Source organism: Apiospora phragmitis (assembly GCF_038363925.1).
Source record: "Apiospora phragmitis strain CBS 135458 chromosome Unknown utg000003l:1.0-2676785.0:1.0-2680665.0, whole genome shotgun sequence".
In the NCBI taxonomy this organism is placed as follows: Eukaryota; Fungi; Ascomycota; class Sordariomycetes; order Amphisphaeriales; family Apiosporaceae; genus Apiospora; species Apiospora phragmitis.
The window spans coordinates 2,202,064-2,224,531 of NW_027117401.1; the positions used below are offsets into that span (position 1 = coordinate 2,202,064).

A 22,468-nucleotide genomic window follows, 5' to 3' on the forward strand; every position below is an offset into this window, starting at 1 on the left:
GACGCTGACTAGCACAAGAACAAGGAAACCTGGGTTTTGGAGATAGAGGCCCTGCGCTTCGGAAACCCGCGGAAATCGTGAAAGGATCTCAGCCACCCCAACTACAATAAACCCGTCTCTTCGGTAGGAGGGAAATGCCGCAGTTTACATAACTTACACCAAGTTTCTTGTTGCCAAGGTAGTCACCTAGTACGGCGACAGGACTTGTCACAAACAGATTACGACTGGCAATAATCAGATCAAAAAATAATTACACGATGATAGATTGTATTGACACCAATAACGGCAGACGATGTACATATGGATTCCCCTACCTTCATCATATCTTAAGCAAACCCATATCATGACTATGGACACAGCTCACGAACGAGCTTGATATACTCAATTGCCCCAAGGGCGGTAAGAATATGCCACCAACCATGAAACTCCAGCAGGAACGACCAAGGAACTCCGAGGGCGGTCCGCAAGCTCCTCAGGGGCTCACAGAATTCCAGGTCGATATACCACAGCGCGTACCCAACAGCCAGCGCGATAACGGCTTTGGCGAACTGCCGCAGATGCTTCGCCTTTCTCTCCGCCCTCTCCCAGGACATAATCAGATATAGAGTACGAGGCCATATGCACGTCAACTGGGCGCCAAAGATGGTAACATGGTACATGACGTTGCCAGACTTGACATAGGCAACGGCGAGAACTATCGTAATCGACAATAGAAACACAGTGACGGTTTGCTTGACCACGGGGCTCTGCCCGACGGTATATAGCCGGTGGAGTATGGCAGTAGCAAGGACCAGCATAGATAGTTCATCAGATAATTGTGCATTCAGCAGCAGAGTCCCGTGAAAGACCGAAGAAGTGATACCGACAAGAATCATGGAGTACGACATGGAGTCGAGGCTGAGAAACACTCGATGATGGTCATGAAGCCCCGGATAGCAAAGTGCCATGTATACTGATTAGTCCAAAGATGTCAGTTTTCTGGAGTTCAGGAAGGGGGATAGGACGTCGGTACCGTATGCTATGTTGGACAAAGTGTTTATGAACTCGGCAGCATATCGTGTGACTGCATAGTCCTCCTCGCAGAAACTACATATTCGATGTGTTAGAATCAAGGCTGAGAGGTCGGCAAGGCTCTGGCCAAGGCAACTCACTTCGCCCAGCTTGTGGGTGGGCCCCAAACGCCAGTCAGAGCGTACCGGTCACCGGAAAAGTCGTGATTATGATGACCCATGTTTGTCTTGAAAGCTTGCGATGCCTGCCTCTTTGATGCGTATCTGGTTCTTTGGCTGGCGTTGCCTCAACTCTGAAAATGCGTTCTGCAAAGTAGTTTGTTCAGTTACTTCATATAAACGTCGCCCAGCTAGTGAGCGCATTAGGCCGCGGGCCCCGGAGCCATTCGTTCAATTCTACATAGGCTGCTAATTATAGATAGGGCTTGACAAGGATGGGCGAGCTTGAGAAGTCCATCCGTCGCACTCGCATAGCTTATCAACCAGCATTAGAACGAAAGCGATTGGTCCCATTCACTCGGCGCCGTCGGAATCCATGGTGACGTGGCATGATGATCAACCTAGCTTAAAGCTCGTTTGGTTCTGTTTTGGGTAGCCCCGTTGGAAACCCCCCTGGGCGTCTATTACAAGTGGGTCAGGTCGAGTATACCAGTCGCACTACTGACTCGCTAGCCACATCCTGAGTCCACCTCTGTTCAAACGCTAGCATAACCCCGGTATATGTTGTCGGCGGCAGCCACCATTCCGACAATGAAAGAGTGGCAGGCCAAGGCCTAGCCGGCTGGGCCTCCGCCATATCCTGATCTTCTATTAATATGTGATGAGATCTGCCCTAGTAGAGGTCTCTAGAGTAATTGCATGGAGATAATAGTCTGATAACACATGATCGATGAACGCATGAGACCAAGGCCACGATACAGTTGCTCCGACCGATCCCGACAATGACCCGTGCAATTGCGGCCGAGCATGACGAGCCGTCGTCGTCGGCAAGAGGAGCGTTCGATGACAGATACGATGGCCCCTTCTCTCGACCGTCGCTCACATCCGGACGGTGTATTTTGTTGTCGCTGGCCGGCAATGTGCATACTTGGGAGGAAACGACATGTGAAGCTCTGGGAGCGTCGCAATCAGGTGTGGATGATTCCCTGCCTCCGAGCGACGCGCACCTCCAGGGCAAAGAGTTTCGCCTTGGGCGATGCATCGGCGACGGCGGCGGCTTGGAGGCAGCCTGCGCCGGCAACAAGGCAGCCTGCTGTTGAGCCCATACCACCACCGCTGAACTACACCCTACGCGGGAGGCGTTCTGGCATCGCACTCTTCGTCTTCTACACCTTCCTCGATAGTCTTCTCTTGCCGGTCGGGCTCTATTTCCTCCTGTGGTATGGGTTGGGCCGGGCAATCCAAAGTACCATCCTCTGAGCGCGAGCACCGTATTAACCATCGTCACGACCGCCATCGGGGGCGCCAGCATATACGAGCTGCTTCTGAGGGCCTGGCGGCTCTGGAAAAAGAAAAGTGATTGCCGAGTAAGCAGTGCGACTATTATGTGTATGTACCCTGGACAGAGAAGAACGCGACTGATTGTTGCGTGTCTTATAGGTCATTGGGGCTCGGAGGTGGTACTTCGACTGGTTCGAATGGTGGTTTGTGTTCGCATGGATCCTGATCATCGTGGAAATTGTCGTGTAAGTATCTTGTCTTTCCCAGTCACGGCCGCCCCTTTCCAAACTAAAGCTAGACGGAAATCTATATACTCATCGCCGAGGGAGGGAAATTAGGGCGTTTCTGCCAGATGAACCCGACAAACGTCTGCTCGCGATGCCCCTATCTACGGTTCTGTTCATATTCGGCACCGTCAGTCTTTCCATCGACATCCTCCACGGCCTATCCATCCCCGCGCCCATGCGAATCTCCTCGATACCTCGGGGCGCCCAGCTGCGGCCCGGGATCTACCCACTGATCGAAGACATCTGCGCGGTCGACGGCTCCGGCACGACGGAGTTCCGCCGGAACCTGAACCGCCGCTACGCCGCCAGCCACGTGTTCCGCACCATGCTGCGGCGGCTCGGCTTCTTCTGGGCCCTGGGCGCGGACTGCTGCGCCTTCACCACCATGGCGCTGGTCTTCGGGCTCGCCGACGACGGCCTCATCGACTACGCTTACACGATCGGCTGGGTCTTGCCCTTCATCTGGGCGGGGCCTTCGGCGTGGGCTACGGTGCTCTACGTGAAGAGGGAACTGAAAAAGGAAAAGAGGCTGTGGGCGATGGAGGTCGAGTTAAGGGTGGAGTGTAGGCGCTCTTAGAATTACCGTGAATTATTTAACACCGCCCACGGCACCACAGGGAGGGCAGACATGTTTAGGTAAACTTAGCAGCATGTAAGCCAAAGGCCACGCCGGAATGCTTTACTAAGAACTTATGAACTGGCCCACTATGCGTCCGTGCCTCCCGGAGGCCAACATGGGTGATTTTGTGTGTTAATTAGCTTCGTACCCATGCTCCCCAAACGGAGGATCGCAGAATGCTACCTACAATGCTTGAAATACTACGAGCGCAGGAAAACGTGTCGGGCTACAAATGATTGTTGCCTAAAGATACACGGGCAGCCGCATGCGACTCGAGATAAAGTACCCGGACACTGCCACATCCCCACATCCATGTCGGCGACTGTTTGGCATTGATTGTTTTGATGTTAATAAGCTTTCTATTCTCCTGGTCTATTCTGGTGGGTACACGTCATTTCCTAGCTCGCATTCGCATATGGTTTTTAGTTGTTGTTAGCCATGGGTTAAGGCGGGAGGGATGGTGGAAACGTGGAGGCGGAGCTGCCACCACGACAAACCGGGGCCGGGCTCCGCGGGCATCCCCGCGCTGAACCCTGGTTGCGTGAATTCGGCGAAGATTATGCTTCATTGCCAATGAATGCAGCATCAAATTCATTGGTTTTCTACTGCCAAACACCTTTTGTTAGAGAACATCATGCCGATTATAAAGCCCCGACAAGGGAACAATATTCGGAAGCCGTCTCTACGCCGCACACCACCGAGCAGTACCAGCAGCGAGCGCAGAGACCTAAACAGCATGGCGCCCAACATTGAACCCATTCCACAACCTCCCAAGGCGCCCCTGGTGGGCAACCTGGGCGATGTCGACGTCAAGTTCCCCCTAGACTCAATGGTCAACTTGGCCAACAAGTACGGCCCCATCTTCAAATTAAGCCTTCCCGGACTAGATTTGGTCGTGGTGTCGGGCTGGGAACTGGTGCACGAGGTCTGCGACGATTCTCGCTTCAAGAAATCTATCAAGGGCGAAGTAGAAGTATATGCACCTATCACACACACCCTCCAGACTTTGAAAACACCAATTCACTAACACGAATATCATCGCTTCTAGGAGCTGAGGGCTGCTGTTAATGACGGACTCTTCACTGTAAGTAACAGTACCTACAGAGTCGGGTGTTGTTGGGCCGGTCCTGTTGCTAATCGAAGAACCGGGCTAGTCCTCCGGAGAAGAGGAAGAGAATTGGGGCGTCGCCCATCGAGTGCTCATGTCCGCCTTCGGGCCACTGTCCATCAGAAACATGTTCGATGAGATGCACGAGATCGCTAGTCAGCTGGCGTTGAAATGGGCTCGGCAAGGGCCTCACGAGCCGTTGGACGTGGGCGCGGATATGACCCGCCTCGCCCTCGACACCGTGGCCCTGTGCTCCATGGGCTTCCGCTTCAACTCGTACTACCGGCAGGACATGCACCCGTTCATCCAGGCCATGAACGAAGTCCTGGACGCGGCGGCCCTCCGGACGAACCGCTTCATGCCGTCCGTCTTTTACCACTCGGCGAACCGCAAATTCAAGGAGAACATCCGACTCCTGCGGTCGACGGCACGCGATGTCGTGGAGGCCAGAAGGCTTCTTCCCGAAGGCTCCAATGAGAGGAAAGACCTCCTGAATGCCATGCTGGTCGGAGTCGACCCCAAGACAGGTCGAAAAATGTCCGACGAGAGCATTATCGACAACCTGATCACCTTCTTGGTGGCCGGGCACGAGACCACAGCCGGCACGCTTTCGTTCACACTGTACAATATAGTTAAATATCCCGAAGTGTGCCGGAAGGCCCAACAGGAGGTCGATGATGTGGTTGGCACTGGCGCTGTCACGTTAGAACACGTCTCGAAACTGAAGTATATAACTGCGGTGAGTTCGATTCTAGCAGAATCCCTAACCCCTATTCTTGTCCGAGGCGCTCGCTGACCATGAGCCACCCGCCAGCTTATTCGAGAGACCATGAGACTGAACGCGCCCATCACGGCGTTTGCCCGGGAGGCGGTCGGCGACCAAGTCATCGGCGGCAAGTACCACGTCAAGAAAGACACGCAGATCGTCTGCTTCCTCACGCGGTCGCAGAGCGACCCGGTGGTCTGGGGCCCCGACGCCGACGCGTTCCGGCCCGAGCGGATGCTGGACGCGAACTTCGACCGGATGCAGAAGGCGCACCCGCACTGCTGGGCGCCGTTCGGGACCGGCCTGCGCGCCTGCATCGGGCGGCCGTTTGCGTGGCAGGAGATGGTCCTGGCCCTGGCCGTCCTGCTGCAGAACTTCAACTTCGCCCTGCACAACCCGGCTTACACGCTGAGCCTCGCCCAGTCGCTGACCATTAAGCCCAAGGACTTCTACCTGCGGGCCATCTTGCGCGAGGGCCTGTCGCCGGCGCAGCTGGAGGCGTGCTTGGCGGGGGCTTTTGGTGGCGCTGCGGCAGCTGGTGGAGCAGGAGGCACAACCTCGCCTCCCCTGGGCGGCAGGCAGACAGCACGGCCGACAGGGAGGAAGATTGCGATTTACTACGGCTCCAACTCAGGTACTTGTGAATTCATGGCGCAGAGGCTGGCTTCCAATGCCAACGCACACGGATACGCGGCCTGCGTCGACATACTGGACGCCGCCACAGAAGCACTGCCGACCGGCTGTCCCGTGGTCATCATCGCGGCATCGTACGAGGGCCAGCCCACACACAATGCATCCCATTTTGTCAACTGGATCGAGAATCTAGGTGACAAGAAGTTAGAAGGAATAAGATATGCCGTATGGGGCTGTGGTATGTCATTCCATAAAGGGGTTGCCGGAGTTGGAATTGTATGGCAACGGACCTCGGACTGACAAGGAGAGACAGGTCACAGCGACTGGGCTGAAACATTCCAAAGGGTACCAGGTTTGATTGACACAACCCTAGAAAGGCTCGGCGCCTCTAAGATGGTGCCTATGGGGACCACCAATGCGAAAGACCGAGACATGTTCTCCGACTTCGAGACATGGGAAGACCACACCTTGTGGCCGGCCATCAAGCAACACTTTGGCGAGTCGGAGAGCCCCGAAGCCTCCGCCCCCGCCGTGCTTCAGGTCTCGTTCACGACGCCCCGGGCCTCTGCCCTGCGGCAAGACGTCAAAGAGTCCTTGGTCATCGACGCCCGCAGCCTGACCAAGAACGACGGCGGGGGCGCTGGCGGGAAGCGCCACCTCGAGATCCAGCTGCCCAGCGGCTGCACCTACTCCGCCGGCGACTACTTGGCCGTGCTGCCGCACAACCCGAAGGAGACGGTGGGCCGCGTGATGCGGCGCTTCCAGCTGGCCTGGGATGCTCACATCTCGATCGAGTCGTCGCACCCGACCACGCTGCCTACCAATGTCAGCTTGCCCGTCGCTGAGGTGTTGGGCTCCTACGTCGAACTGAACCAGGTGGCTACGAAGCGGGTACGTCAAGAAAATCCCAACTCCTGTTGTTGTTAAGGAAAAGGCCTATGGCGAAGAGAGTGAGAGAGTGCTTGTGTGCACAAGTGTGCTGACCAACTCCCAACACAGAATATCACTGCCCTCAGCCAACTCGCAGACGACGGCGAGATCAAGGAAAAGATCTTGCTTATAGCTGCAGAGAAGACCTTCGAAGACGAGGTTCGGTCTAAGTATTTGTCTGTCCTCGGAATCCTGGAACGGTTCCCTGCTCTGCACATCCCATTCGGGTGCTTTCTTTCCATGTTGCCGCCCATGCGCGTGCGCCAATAGTGAGTAGTCCACTTTTACCCTCGAACGCTCGATCCATGCAAGCTGTATACAATGAATTACAAGGGATGATGAGCATCTTACTGACCGAGAATTTTCCTTCGTTCCCAGCTCGATATCCTCTTCCCCTTTGGCCCACGAGGGCAGGTTGACGTTGACCTACTCCGTACTCGACGCACCCGCCTATTCCGGCGTGGGTCGTCACGTCGGCGCGGCGTCCTCCTACCTTTCCGGCCTACTGCCAGACGACAAGATCCAGGCCTCGGTGCGCGCTGCGGCCGGCGGGTTCCGCCTGCCCCTGGAGCCGGCCAAGACCCCGATCGTCTGCATCGCCGCCGGCACGGGTGTGGCGCCCTTCCGCGCCTTCATGCAGGAGCGCTGGATCATCATGTCCTCCGCCGCCAAGGGCGGGGGGGACAGCAAAAGCCGCTGGCCCCGGCCCTCCTGTTCTACGGCTGCCGCGACCTAGCGAACGACGACCTCTACCGCGACGAGTTCGACGCGTGGGAGCGGGCCGGCGTCGTGACGGTGTACCGCGCGCACAGCCGCCGCCGCGGCACCGAAGAGGAGGGGGCGGCCGGCTGCCGCTACGTGCAGGACCGGCTGTGGCGCGAGCGGCGGGCGGTGGGCGAGCTCTGGCGCCGGGGCGCGCGCTTCTACGTCTGCGGGGCCAGCAAGATGGCGCAGGCGGCCAAGGGGGTGCTGGTGCGGATTGTGCAGAGCGAGAGCGGGGGCGCCGGCCAAAAGGCGATGACGGCCGAGGAGGCTGCGGCGTGGTTTGACAAGCATCGGAATGAGCGCTTTGCTACCGATGTCTTTGATTGATTAAGTGAAGAAGAAGTTTGTTAAATATAACATGCCTAGACACCCCGCTGACCATAGCACCTTGTAACCCATATATATACCCAAATACAAAATAAGATCATTTCAGTATGTGACCATAACTGCCTTGTTCACATAGTCCGCCTTCTTCTGCAGCAGAAGATGCTGCGCGATCCACTTCCCGGTGTCCTCCCTCGAGATGGAGTACCCGATCGCCTCGGACAGACGCCCCTCCTTGAAATCCTCGACGCCAACCCGGATGGGCTTGTCGGTCTCGCCGTCCGACAACAGGCTGGGCCGCACGATAGTGTACGTCTCGCCGCTGTCCCTCAGGGCGTGCTCCATGGCGTTCTTGTCGATGTGCGGCACCTTGAGCATCCACCCGTAGACGGGGTACAAGGCGATGGGGTAGTCGCGGCCGTGCTTGGACACGCCCGTCGTGCTGCACGCGACGATGTGCGGGCGGCCCGTCGCGCCCTTGGTGGCGCGCAGGTCCGCGACCGCCGTGAGGACGCAGGCCATGGCGGTCCGGCACACGGAGGGGTCGTCGAGGGTCAGCTTGTGGAGGATCGGCTTGGCGCCGACGGTGAAGACGATCTCGTCGACGAGGGACGACCCGTCGGCCTCCTTGAGCAGACACTCGGCCACGTCGGCGGCGTTCTTGGCGTTGCCCTCCACCACGTGCAGGTTCGCGGTGGTCTCGGGCGGGAAGATGGCGGTCAGCTTTGCCGGGTAGCGGCAGAGGGCGATGCACTGGTGGCCCGCTTGGAGGGTGTGCTTCAGCGCCGAGAGGCCGGTTCCGCCGCTGGCGCCGAAGAAGGCGACCGTCTTTGTTTCGTTGCTCATGTTTGGGGAGGCAAAGACCAGATTAGATATTTGGTTACTCGACTGGTAGTAGTGTACACAAAGTGTAAGCAATCAGCCCGGGCTCAGCTATCAGTTGTAAGTTGTCAGTTGTAAGTCGAGCGAAGTAAATTGGTTTGAGCTCGTGGGTAGTCAAAGGTGTTGCATTATTCGTATCATCATGAGTATGGTACTTATTTTCAATATATATGCACATTCTCTTGGTAGTTAGCATAATCATATGATGAGAAACTCGCGTCCTGTCATTAGTCGTAGTTGGATGCCTTGAGTCTCGGTCAATTCTCGCGTCCTTTTTCGGGGTGGATTCACTTCTGTCGCCCGCCACATGCCCTCCGTCAGCACACTTTTGGGTTAGGCCAGCTTGGGCAAGCCACAACATCCCCAGCCACGAGCTGAGCTTCCAGTGGCGTCCAGGTACTCATTCATGTTCACTGAGCACGAGCTGAGGCAGCCCGTCAGTTTAGCACAATGCTTACTCGCTATCTCCAAAACGGGACAGCTCAGCTCAACAGCTTCAGCATTCATTTCGCTTGATATCAGAATTCATTAGAGATCTGTGAACTCCAGATCTTTCATTGGTTATCAAGGTTACAACGGGACGCTGCAGCCGTGTAGTGTGTGGGACGAACCCCCAGGTTGCCCCGACCCGTCCGTCCGCCTCTTGATTGCAGATGGCTCAAGTGTCAGCCGCCGAATTGTCGGCGGTCGGGTCGAGAAAAGCGCGAGCGACACACCGCGCCCGGCCACCAAGCCACACAGCTGCGTCGTCTGTCGTTCCCGCAAAGTTCGGTGTGACAAGCTTTCTCCGTGTTCCAATTGCCGCCGCGCCAACATCCCTTGCGTCGTCCCCCCTGGCCGACCGCCCGCCGAGGTGGGCCCGTCGCCTGGACCGCGCCCATCTCGCTGCGTCCTCCGATGCGCAACCATCATCGTCGTCGCAGCCTCCTGCCCATGACGGCGGCGCTGCTGTTCAGGTTGCGGAGCGGCTGCAGAAGCTCGAAAGCCTCGTCAAGGACCTGAGCAGCCAGCTGGAGCAGGCACAGGCGGTCGTCGCTCCGGCCAACTCGGGCTCCCCTTCCGCCAACTCCACAGGAAGCTCGGCGCGCAGAGAAGCGGAGAACTGGGGGGATTCTCCTTCTGCGTCCGCCCCTCCAGGTGCTACCAGACAGTCTGGGAAGTTGGTCATACAGGATGGCGACCGCAGCCGTTACATTAGCAGCGACTTTTGGTCCAAGATCAATGATGAGGTCAACCAACACATTGCTTCCCCTTCTTCTAGTGGATATTGTCTAATACTGACAGCCTATTGCAGCTCACTGCGCTGAGGATGGATACAATCCATCTTGCAAACGAAGACTCGGAAAGCTCGGAGGACGATATGTCCCCGGAGAATAGCCAGCCGACGGGTGAGCTACAAAGGACACCGTCAGATCGCAACGCGTTCATTTTCGGTCACAACATCAGCTCTTTTCCTTCCTCTAGTTCCGACCTTCACCCTCTACCGTCACAGGTCTCATATTTGCTCGATGTGTACTCGGACAATGTGAACTTCATGGCACAGGCCGTCCATATGCCTTCTGTGTCAAAGCTGGCTCGAGAGATGCGTTCCAAAGGAACCGCAAGTCTGACGCCATCTAACGAGGCATTGCTGTTTGCCATGTATTATGCTGCGATTACGTCTATGGAAGACGATGATGTAAGTCAGTTCGCATATATACCATACTGGTATCCATATGTTCCTTGTAATAACCGCATAGTTGCAACCAGGTCAAAGCAAATTTCGGCGCATCCAAATCGGATCTTAATCACAGGTTCCGAGTGGGCTTCGAAAAGGCTGTTGCCAAGGCAGATTTCTTGAACGCACCAAACCTCACTTTAGTTCAAGCATTCATAGCCTTCCTCTGCCTCGCCCGCCGGCATGACAGCCCACGCTACGTCTGGATGATGGTTGGCATCGTCATCAGGATGGCCCAGTCGATCGGGTTGCACCGCGATGGATCTCATTTCCCGAGTTTGGATCCCTTTGAGATCGAAGTGCGACGAAGAGCATGGTGGGCTCTTTATATGCTCAATGCGCGATCCTCGGAAGATCAAGGGACAGAGCTCGCCATGGGGAACGACAGCTTTGATACGAAGATACCCCTGAACATCAACGACACCGACATTGAGCCAGGGATGAAAGAGCCCCCAAAAGCCCGTGTTGGAATCTCTGACACAACCTATGCGCTTGTCTCCATCGAGTACTGCACCACGACGAGAAAGCTGGCATCCCTCGAGATGAAGAATGGCATACCGGACCTGGATCACCTCAGTCGACTGTTAGAGGATATATATGAGAAACTTGACCGAGAGTGTTTTCAGCATGTCTTACAGGTCGGCGAAGTCAGGCGTGAGCTTGGCATCGCCGTTACACGGATTGTCATAGCAAAGCTGAAACTCCTCATATTCGTGCCACTGCTACTATCCTCCCCTGCCGGCCATTTCTCGGATGATATCCGAACATCGCTATTCATGGCAGCGATCGAGGTAGCCGAATACAATCATTCGATGAATGAGAATAAGGCCTTCATCCCCTACCGTTGGCTCTTCCAGACCTACACCCACTGGCATTCGGTCGTGTACTTGCTGCTTGAAATTTCTCGGCGTCCGTGGTCACCCCTAGTTGAGCGCGCTTGGGTGGCTCTCCATAGCAAGTGGCTCATCCCGGTGAACGCCTTCAAGATGGACAAGAACAAGGAGATCAGCATGCCCCTGAAGAAGCTGCTGGCCAAGGCCCGGGCACATCGCACAGCGGAGCTGCAACGGCTTCGAAGCGATCCGTCGGCGGCTGAGAGGCCTAGAAGAGATGGATAGGAGGTCGCAAGTACCGGCGAGCTCCGGATCTTGTCCGCCTGGTGTCGACGCTGCAGACGCTTTCTGTAAGCTTTGGCGCCAGGCTCTGGCCACGCCCGACGCTGAAAGTCGGCAGCAAACGGGTCCTTCCCTAAACCTGACACATGGAGATACCCCTGCTGGCGATATGGCAACCCTTGTAGGACACTTGTCCCCAATGGACGCGGTTACGGGCTTGGGCTACGGTGCGGACTTCGCAAACTCCATTGGCGCTACGACACAGAGTTACTTTGAGCCCAGCCAATCTATACCTGGCCACACCATGCCCCACCCCAACAATGCCGCGTTCGCAGTTCCACTCTCGGTGCCAGGCAGGCAGGTTTCCTCTGGCTTCGCCATGAATCCAGTCTCCGGCTATGACCCCCAGGTGTTCAGCCCTTCGTGGCTATGGGCGGACATGGATCCCTATACCGATGTGTTCGCCAACTTGGAGGGGAGTCCGGGGGATACCGGAATGGACCTCGACCACGACATGAACTGGTCCGACTGGGTCCAGTCGGCTAAGCATATGGAAAGTAATGCTGGGCCGGGGACCTAATCTGGTGGTTAGGTTAACAAGACGACTGTCACTACAACATCGGGTTTTGTGTATGAATGGATCACTTTTCGCCACATGCGAAGCAAGTGTCAGGAGGGTTGTGAGAGTGGGATAAACACTTTGTTTACCAATGGATGCAACGATTATTACTGTCTTCAGTCGGCGCAACCGAACCTTAAGTTCTTCTTGCTGCGCTACTGCTCGCAGCTGCTGTCTCTTTGAGACTTTGGCCATTTGGTCCATTCAATCGGTGGTAACGACGTGTATTGTGTACAAAGCGTAGCAGGGACGTAATCAACGCAGGCTGATGACGTGAGCTTACCTGGACAGTATTGCCCACCAATTGGCTAGGAGGGGACTACATCACCTGTTCTCTCCTTCATCACACTTTCTGAGCTCACCACCATGCAATAATCGCCACGCTTGCTTTGGTAGGGACACAGGCCTCTTGTGGCCATTTCATCTAGTTTGAACGTTCTGGCGCGTAATAGTGCCGGCACCTTCTCTTGGCCAGTCGTACTCGGCTGCAGCATAGCTCGACGAAGGCCATACATATCCGTCCGACCATGTCCCGCCCACGGATACCATGTCTCATTACGACTTTGGCCGGTGGATTGCTCAAGAGCGGCACGCGTATTGGGAGCTCCCATTCGGCGCCATCCCGTCCCCCCATACGCCCTGCAACTGCAACGTCGCACATACGGCGCAGTTCTTCCTCCGGGAGAGTTCTAGTCGGAAGAGGACCAGCTGGATGACGCGTCTCCCGGCGAGCGGCTCAACGGCGTCGTCGAGGGCCCCGATGAGCCGGGTTGGTTGCGGGTGCATCCCTCCTCCTCTTCTTCAGCTTCGACGGCAACCAAGGGCCCGAGCGCCACACCTCGACGACGCCGTCACTGCCGCCATCGAGGCTTTCCAGGCACATCATCTTAATCACCAACATCCAAACCCGCCGCCCCTTCTCCAGTCTTGAAAGCATTCGCACCGGCGGCCCGCCCCCGAGCCCGAGACTAGCAACAGCAACAGCAAAAGCAACAGAAACAACAACAACAGCAGCAGCAGCAGCAGCAGCAGCAGCAGCAGCAACGCGGGCTCTCCGTCGCCGGGCACCCGCGACACCATCGTCACCACACACACACACCCTGGGAGCTGACTTTGTTTTCTAGAAAAGAACAACAACAACGCCGACGACGACGACGATGATGATGATGACGATGACGATGACGACGGCGGCTCCAACTGGCTTAGCCGCGTGCAAACATCAGCTCCCATCCACATCACCAACAATTACGGCTCATCCCCCACATGCCACATCCAGGACCGTACGACCACAGCCAGTAGCAGCCAGCCAGAAGCAGCAGAGCCGCTCGCCGGCCGCATGGAGCGCCGGTTAGTTCTGCGGCGTGCTCTGCCGATGGATCCTGGCGATCCCTCACGTGCGTCGGCTGGCTCGGGCCACCATACTGATCGACGAGGGGACGTTCGCGGCCGCCATCCGGCGCGCCAACCCCGCTGCCGCGATGGAGAAGGCCAAGGCCGACGCCGAACCGTTCGTCCGCGTTGCTGCTGACGCCGCCGCTGCTGCTGCTTTCAAGGCTGCAGCCGCCGCCGTGGCGCCTGCGGTGGGTGGCTGCCCTCCACGCCGACCGGGGCGTTTGGCAGGAGCTGTACGTGGCCAAGGCCGGCGCAGACGGCGGATGTCTGCTTGACAATCCTGAGGACATAACGCTCTTCCTTCAACCCAACAATACATGTTGTATTCTTTCGCGGTTTCTCTCAGAAAGTATTGAATTCTTCACTTAGATCAATTTAACCGCTCGATTTAACCATGGTCTACGGCAAGTACGGCGCGCCTTCAGCCACGAGGTGCTGGAGTGGTGCTACAACAAGGCCATATCGACGAGAAGTAGTACCTGGTCGTCTACGGATGGTTCGAGAACCTTTCCGACCACGAGCTACGCCCCCAGGCGCGCGTGGCCATGTGGAAAAGCAAACAGGTCGCCGGGCTTCTCCACAACGCCACGGTCTGCCCGCAGAACGGCTTGGTCTGGATCCCGCAGATCGGCCAGGTCAGCTTCGAGTCGTGCATTGGAAACCATGAGGAGCAGACCCGGTCCTCGGCGCCGACATGGATGTGGTCGAGGTAATCCCCAACGGGCGCCATAGTGGGCAGATGGTGGCACTGGTAGCGGACGAAAAACGGGGGGTTGGACGGACAAACAGACAGCAGAGCAAAGCGAGCAGAGGCAATTCGAGAGCAGAACACACGAATGAGAGTGATTAAGTAACTCCGACGGAATGGTAACGCGTTATACCGAGACGGGGAGGCTTTATTTTAGATTCTTCGAAATCTGAATCTATTTTCTTTCCCTTTTTTTGTTTCGCCATAGTATCTCAAGTATAGCCTTCACGCTATCCTCATTAACAGAGCCGCTGCCTTCTTACATGGCGGCGGCGGCGGCGGCGGTCTCTCCTTTAATCTCGTTGCTCTCATTCTTGTCACGGAGATCGTCATCTTCGGCGTCGTCCTCAAATAGGATAGGTCACCCTCGTCCTCACTGCTGGTTACCGCCGCACGCGTACTGCTCTTGCCCCTCCTACGTACTGCTGTGTCGGGTGGCAGGCAATTCATCAATTGTCCGATAATCTGAATGAAAGCTGGTGAAATTACTCATGCAGAGTTGGAAATGAGATTGGAATGTTAATACAGTCGAATTCGAAATCGGTTTCCGCCTTTCAAGACTAAACTGTCTGTTAATGTCGGATCTACATCAGACTCGGCGCTGACAGGTACTTTTCATGGCCTGCACAATACTTTGGGTCATTAGAGGTACGTACTGCTCTAACTAGCGCCATTATTAAAGCATTATATAGCTGCATAATACCCTGTATAATGGAATATCTAAGCGAGTTATAAAATGAGGAAATACCTATTTTAATACTTGCTATTTACTTTAAAAGTAGGCTTAACTCATGATTTTATATGCTTTATTTTAATATATATATCGTTATATAAACTAATAAAAGCATTAAATCGTTAAGTAGGCTTATTATATTTAAGATATAATATTAACGAAAATTAAAGTAAATAATAGTATTAAATTAATTTATCGAACTTTATAACTTAATTAAAACCTTTAAATATATCGCTTTTAATTATTATACTTAAGTTATTAAAGGTTAAATTTATTTCGTATATAATATATAAAATTAAAAGTTAATTTATATACGCTTTAAAAGCTTTTTTATTTTAATTTAAATAGTAAGTTATTCTACGTATTATTTATAATGCTCTACTTATATATATAACGAAAAGTAGCGTTAATGTATATATTTAAACGTTATAGTGAAACTAGTTTATTAATATAAAAGTTATAAAAATAAACGAAAATAGTTTTAATATTTAAATTAAATTATAAGTTCGTAATAAGATATATTTACTAGCTATGTAAGAGTTAAATATAAGTAGGTTAACTTGTTTTATAAATAAATAAAACTTACTCGAGCTTTTACCTATTAATACGTACTTATAGATTTAAAATTCACGACTTACCGCCGTTGCTATATACGTGTGAATAGGAGGCGAGCTACTACTAGGCGTGGCGTCGAGTATTTATTTTATTATTATTTTTTATAAATAAATAATAACTAAGTTTTTATTATATACTAAAAGTGTGGCGTCCTCGTGATAGAGTTGGGTCTTTATATCTAATAGGCTTAAGGCAGGCCATGGCTGTTATAGCGGGCTAGTTAAGTACCACCGCTAATAGAATAAAACGAAGGTGATATAATATATATATAAGCTCTTACCGCCGAAATAGCTATATATTATATATAATAAGATTAGACGTATTAATTAGCTCGATTACGTTTTATTATATGTTCTCGAGAATAAACGAATTCGATTTAAATATCTCGAGTGTAGGTTATAAATAAGCTTTTTTATAATTAAGAGAGCTTGCCTAGGGATTTCATTTCTATAGGTAGCGTAATAATCGATCTAGGCCTTACCGGCTTTAGATTATATCTAGTAGGTAGCGAGGATAAGGTATATTAGAGTTACTTTTTATTATAATATGATAGTAATATAGTTGAAATATAAACTTTATTAAGCGGAGACTTTTATTTAATTACCTCTTTAATTATTAATTACGGTAGATATAATAAAGATTATTATAATTAATAGTTAAAAAGATATGTTAAGTTTTAAGCCTTATATATACGACACGTTTATTAATATTTTAATAATATAAGTACCTTAACCACTTAACCGTCTTATTATATAAGTAGCTACTTAAACTTAACACTATATAATATCGTAACTTAAGTTTATTTTATTAATAACTATTTTAAAAAAAAATCGTAAAATTATAACTTTATCGAATTTTAACTTTAATATAGCTAGTAATATTAAAATCGTTTTCCGAATTTAAGTTAATAATTTAAATCGCTTTATCTTTACCCGATTTATTTTAGGGGTTATATTATTAACCTATTATTTTATCCTTAATTATTATTATATCCTGTATCGTAATAAAGGTCTAATTAAAGTCTTTAATTACTCGACGAGTTTTAAGCTTATATAATTTATTTAACTCGGCTTATAAATAATCCCTCTCTTATTTTAATTTAGTTAACTAAGCGTTTAAAAAGTCGAGCCCTTTTTTTAGTTTACGGAATAATAACCTCTTATAAATATTATTAAACTAGATATCCCTATTCCGGGCCAGGGCTTCGATTTAACGTATGTGCCGGGAGCTAGTAGGTATAGGCGCTTCTTAAATAGGGGTCTGCTAGTCGTCAGGTTATCTAAGGCGTAAAGGGACCACTTCTTAACCACGGCCCTGCTCGTATCTGCGTAGCCGGGAGTTTAAAGGCTTAGAGATGTCCCGTGGGTAGATTCCGGTAGCTTGCTACCCGTTAACTATTATTTTAAGTTTAAAGGCTAGTTTTTAAGCTTTATGCCACGTTTAAATAAAGTTAACCTTATTTATATTTATATTAAATATTAATTAATAGCGAAAAGTTAAATAATCCCGGATTTTTTATTTTAATATAAAAAACGAACTTAGATTTAAAAGCTATAATATATAAGAAGTATATATCGAGAAATATAATAGCTAAACTTTATTAATTATATATTTAATTATAAAATAGTTTTATACGTAATTATTATAATTATTTAAAATAAATAACCGTTATTACTTTAAGTCTTCCGGTTTTATCCGTAATAGGTAAATACTTCGTAGCTATATTATCGTTAACTCGTTATTAGTTTATCCTTAATATTTATCCGTAAGTTATAAAAATTATTACCGCGGTTTAAAAATTATTACTACTATATATTTACGCTTTTAAAAATAATTAAAAAGGGTAAAGTAATATTATTTATATTTATAAACTTTATAACGGTCGCCTATTCGTAATAGGTAATATTTTAAATAAAGATCCTAGCTAATTCGGCCAGGTTATTTATATAATAATTATTATTTAAGCTTATAATATTATTAATTTTATTTATATTATAAATAAATCGGGGGGGGGGGGATATCCTTAATAAAATTCTAGTTTAAAATTAAAAAGAAAAGCTGAATGTTTTCTTTAAATATATAGTAGAGGCGCCGAAAGTCTATCGTCGTGGCTAATATAGTTTTAAATTTAGAATAACAGGTAATAAATCTCTTTACTTAATAGATTTTAAAGGGTAAGGCGGGCTGGTCCGTTTTAAATAGCCGGGCGACGAATAGCCGAAACACGTTATACTTAAGGGTAAGGCCTAACTACGCCTGTCGGATAGCCTAGGTCTTAAGATATTCCTTTTAGGTAAAAGAGAGGGTCCTGGCGGACTCCTTAAACTCGGTCCGAGTCGGTCTGCTCTTAATTCTATCCCGTAAAGTAGCTCGGAGTACCTTAAATTTCTTAAAGATTGCACGTTCCGATTCGCTAGCTTATACGGTTAAAATAGCACGCTAAATAGCGGATTCGGAGGTTAGGATAAGTATGGCTAAAAAGTACGAGAAGTAATAATTTTAGCAGTATTTTTTAATTATTAATAAACGGGTTAAATATAAACTTATATATAAAAAAAGGTTAAGGGGCTTCGCTTATTAATAATTAATTTAAGTGGCTGCTTACGTAGTAGGACGGCTAAATGGTTAGGGTGCTTATATATCGAGAAGATAGGTTTTAAAATTTCTTATATATAATAATTAACCGGCTTTTTATTTATTACTTTTCTTATTATATTTCGCCTACTTTTATAGCTTAGTAGTTCGCTTTAATATTTATTAATATTAAAGAGGGATCCTAGTTTAAAATGTAATAATAGAGATAGTGTAAAGCGATAGTATAGAGGTGGGGTCTACGTTAGTGCTTATACTTATTAAATCGATAAGATTTAACGTTAAGGCTTATATAAAGTATTAAATGTTTATTCTAATAATGGTTATAACCGTTTTAACGTTATAAACCTATTCTTATAAGTTTAAAAAGAGGCGCTTATAAATATATATACGTAATATCTATAAAATACTATTAAAGGAAGACTTAAAATAAGGCACTTCTATAGTTATTTTATAAGTTACTATTTATAAATAAATTAATAAGTACTGCCTATACACTTTTAATAACTATTATTAAGCGGTAATTTTATCTTACCTTTATTATATGTAAGATTTATTAAGTGAGATTAAAAACCCTACCTTTATAAAATTAACTAATTAATTAAAAAAGAACTTAGAGGGGTGGTAGTTTCTAAAACTACTGAATATAGTAAATTCTAAAGAGGTAGCAGTTTTTAACATTATTAATTATAATAAATTCTAAGGGGGTGGCAGTTTTTAACACTATTAATTATAATAAATTCTAAAGGGGTAGCAGTTTTCGACACTACTAATAATACTAAATTCTAAAACGGTGGTAGTTTTCGATAATAGCTAATAGTACTAAATTCTAAGGGGTGTTAGATTTTCGTAACTATTAATATTAAAGAGTAATAGTTTTAATTTAAGAAAAGGTATTATTTTCTTTACTTTTATTAACTTCTTACCTTTTATTATAAACCATTTATATTTCGCCTTAATAATATAATTAATAGAAGATATATTAATTAATACTAATATTAAATAATAGTTTAATTCTTAGTATTAGTATACTAAAGGGTAACTTAAGTCTCTAAAAATATATCTTTTATTTCTATATAAATAACGAGCTAGCGTTAAATAATAATAATTTTTATTTTTAATTACTTAAGGAGCTATAAAAAATTAAGCGCGCGTTAAATTTCTCGTTTAAATAAAAGAAGCTTTATTATATTAAACCTATTTATAATAAGCTTAAATAAGGCTTAGTATTTAATCGTTCCCCGGTAACGAACATATTCTTTATTAAAGTAAATATAATAGGCCTTTTTATTTTCTATAAGCTCTTAGGTATAAGGGAGCACGTCGAGGATACGATATAAAAGTTGCTATTAGATTAGTAGAAGCTTTTTATAAAAGCTACGACCATGATATAGCCATATCTAACGGTAACTAATTATATCTCTAAAGAAGTATTAGATAGTAAGCGTAGTTTAAGCCGTGCTCTATTATTAACCTTTACTTACTTAGCGCCTACTCGAGAAGCTTGTTTTATACTTATTTAAAGAGTACTTTTATTATTATACTTTATGATAAAACTATTTTTATTTAAAATATATAAGCGGAACCTTTATAATTAGTAATAATCTCTTAATTATAATAATTAATAACTTTATATTACGTACTTATATATTAATCGAGAATAATTCTTATTTTATTCCGCGAATAATAATTAATAAGCTTTTAATTAAAATAAGTATATTATATATTACTTCGGTATATATATATTAAACGAACCCGGGGTATTACGAAGCAGCGTTTTTATAATAATTAGCTGTATAGTTTATATTTAAGAGCGCCGAAGTCTTAATATTAATAGTTATTCTCTTTATTTATAATTAAATAGTACGAGATTATTACGCGTAAACCGCGAATTATACCTTTTTAATAATATAATAAAGACTTATCTTATATTATTTAGCCTTACTTTTTATAATATATTAATTAATATTAAATATTTTCGACTCGTTAAAAGTAGCCTACCGGGGTTTATTAATCGCATAGCTTTTAACGTACCGCTTTGTGGACGTTATTTTAAACTTAGGTCTATCCCTCTGTACCCTGTACTACATCGGTTAAGTAATAGAGACGATAAAAATATAGCCGTAGATATGTTAAGAAACGGAGGTATAATTTCTATTAGGCTAACTTTTTTAAAGTAAGGATAAATTATAATTACTTATAGTAATATATATTAAAGTAAAAAGTATAGTAAAGGATATTATTTTATTATATTTACTTGCCGTAGAGCTTCTAGTATACTGTCGCCTCTACGAGTACGTATCTTATTTCTTATAAAGGTAGGCCGAGCTTAATGTTCTTAAGATATATTTTCTATTACTATAATATTATCGAGAAAACAAAGCTATTTATTTAACTTATATAAGGTATACCTTACGATAAACTCTAAATAGCGATAAACCCCCTTTTTTAATATATTTATTTATAAAATATTAAGTAGCGAAGTAATAATTAAAAAGATACTATACCGTATAGACGTAATTTAAAAAAGTAAAGTAAATATAAAACCCGTGCTTATTAATAAGAAAATAAGTATTATTATTAATAATTCAAAATATTTTTACGGCACGAAATACACTAATTCGCGCTATTTATTAAAAATTAAATATATTAATTAATATAATTATTTATTATACATAATTTAAATATTTTATTCGTAACTTATTTAAATATTATAATATTAGTTTTAAATAATTAAATATTTTAACCTTATTATAACCGCTTCGAAATAAGATTCGTATACTTTTTATTATTTAATTATATTTCGCTTTATAATATTCGGAGCTCCTCGTTATTTATAAGGTTAAGTTTAATAATAATAAAATTAAAAAGTATAGGTCGGAATTTAAAGGGAATAAAACGAGCCGCTGCCGATATAATAAAGATTTTTAGTTCTTAAAACGCTAGATATATAAAAAGACTAGCTCTCGTTAAAAGTATAATTAAAAAGGTTAGTTATATTAATATTTTTATAAAGGGAGCGTAGTAAACTAATAAATTTAAGTTTCTTTCTCGTAATGTTATAAATCGAGTAAATATTTTCTTAAAAATTCCCAAGATTTATTAAAATATAAATAATTTAATAAGAGTGTTATAATATTTATAGCCGAGTTATAATTAAATAAGTACGATATAGGGGTATTAATTTTAATAATACGCTTTAGTATAAAAGAAAGTATCTCGCTTAGAGCTAATTTTTTAACGATAGCTTAAACCTTCGAAAGTCTCGTTATATATACTTTACCTAGGTTCGTAAATAATCTTTATATTTTTATATTTAATATATTACTTTATATTTAACGTTATATATAATATATTTACGCCGATAATTTAATACGAAATCGAAGCAAGTCTTTATAATTATAAAAAAGTATTAATACGCTAGCCGGTCGTTAATACCGTAGTATTTACCCGGAATTCGTGATTATTCGTTTTAATATTAAAATAAGTAACCTTATTAAAAATTAGCCCCGTAATTATATCCTTGTACCGATTAATTTAAAGGCGCTTATTTAATATACCTTAGAGTTTATCGGCTTCGACTTATTTTATATTCTCCGATTTCGTAATTTAACGGTTTTTTAAAATAATTACTTCTAGAAATTATACGTAAAATATTATTATACCTTTATCGCCGCTCGAAATATTAGTACCGTGTTTTTAATATTATTTATTTTAAACGATAAACTAGCTAGGTTTATAAAAGAAGTTCAAGTACGGCTTTAAGGTCTAGAATTTCTCGAGCGCGCGATTTGCCAGCTCTCGATACGTTGGGCTAGTATATTCGGCGCGGATAATTCGTGCTATATTATTTAACGTTGCGAGGACCCGCTTTAGTATATTATTATTAATTTAATATATTATTTCGCCGGCATATTAAAAGGCCTTTATTATTACCGAGCTTTAAACGCCGCTTTCGATTATAATAACGTTAGTTATAACAAGGATAATAAAAAATTATTAAGGTAGTAAGTAAGAATTTATTATATCGGTTAAGAACTACCTCGCGTAGCGGCGTTTTCTAGCCGATATCGATACTCGGATCGCGGCTAGACACGTATACTACCGTAAACGATAGGTCGATAAGTATATCGATATAATATATATTTAAAGCGATTAGTATAAAGTATTATA

The 22,468-nt window shown here is 46.2% G+C and overlaps 7 protein-coding genes across 7 annotated transcripts; 5 read left to right on the forward strand and 2 right to left on the reverse strand.

The window, feature by feature from the left end:
* Positions 1–347: 347 nt before the first annotated feature.
* Positions 348–1,231, reverse strand: PG994_003026 (alkaline ceramidase family protein; the record flags this gene model as incomplete). The annotated part of the gene is made up of 3 exons (XM_066854435.1): positions 348–952; positions 1,013–1,086; positions 1,152–1,231. The coding sequence occupies 3 exons, from the start codon at positions 1,229–1,231 to the stop codon at positions 348–350; spliced, it is 759 nt and encodes a 252-aa protein (XP_066720290.1).
* An 856-nt stretch (positions 1,232–2,087) lies between these two features.
* PG994_003027 (uncharacterized protein) lies at positions 2,088–3,314 on the forward strand (the record flags this gene model as incomplete). Its single annotated transcript, XM_066854436.1, has 4 exons — positions 2,088–2,366; positions 2,417–2,536; positions 2,610–2,695; positions 2,789–3,314. 4 exons carry the CDS (start codon positions 2,088–2,090, stop codon positions 3,312–3,314), a joined length of 1,011 nt encoding a protein of 336 aa, XP_066720291.1.
* Positions 3,315–4,092: 778 nt separating this feature from the next.
* PG994_003028 (Bifunctional P-450:NADPH-P450 reductase) lies at positions 4,093–7,885 on the forward strand (the record flags this gene model as incomplete). The annotated part of the gene is made up of 8 exons (XM_066854437.1): positions 4,093–4,329; positions 4,405–4,440; positions 4,511–5,203; positions 5,279–6,101; positions 6,177–6,754; positions 6,863–7,062; positions 7,172–7,404; positions 7,434–7,885. The coding sequence occupies 8 exons, from the start codon at positions 4,093–4,095 to the stop codon at positions 7,883–7,885; spliced, it is 3,252 nt and encodes a 1,083-aa protein (XP_066720292.1).
* A 102-nt stretch (positions 7,886–7,987) lies between these two features.
* On the reverse strand, positions 7,988–8,728 carry PG994_003029 (uncharacterized protein; the record flags this gene model as incomplete). Its single annotated transcript, XM_066854438.1, has 1 exon — positions 7,988–8,728. The coding sequence occupies one exon, from the start codon at positions 8,726–8,728 to the stop codon at positions 7,988–7,990; it is 741 nt and encodes a 246-aa protein (XP_066720293.1).
* A 689-nt stretch (positions 8,729–9,417) lies between these two features.
* On the forward strand, positions 9,418–12,176 carry PG994_003030 (fungal-specific transcription factor domain-containing protein; the record flags this gene model as incomplete). The annotated part of the gene is given in 4 exon segments (XM_066854439.1): positions 9,418–9,993; positions 10,059–10,442; positions 10,514–11,565; positions 11,579–12,176. 4 exon segments carry the CDS (start codon positions 9,418–9,420, stop codon positions 12,174–12,176), a joined length of 2,610 nt encoding a protein of 869 aa, XP_066720294.1.
* A 586-nt stretch (positions 12,177–12,762) lies between these two features.
* PG994_003031 (uncharacterized protein) lies at positions 12,763–13,146 on the forward strand (the record flags this gene model as incomplete). The annotated part of the gene is made up of 1 exon (XM_066854440.1): positions 12,763–13,146. The coding sequence occupies one exon, from the start codon at positions 12,763–12,765 to the stop codon at positions 13,144–13,146; it is 384 nt and encodes a 127-aa protein (XP_066720295.1).
* Positions 13,147–13,693: 547 nt separating this feature from the next.
* Positions 13,694–14,710, forward strand: PG994_003032 (uncharacterized protein; the record flags this gene model as incomplete). The annotated part of the gene is made up of 3 exons (XM_066854441.1): positions 13,694–13,840; positions 14,084–14,316; positions 14,602–14,710. 3 exons carry the CDS (start codon positions 13,694–13,696, stop codon positions 14,708–14,710), a joined length of 489 nt encoding a protein of 162 aa, XP_066720296.1.
* Positions 14,711–22,468: the final 7,758 nt, after the last annotated feature.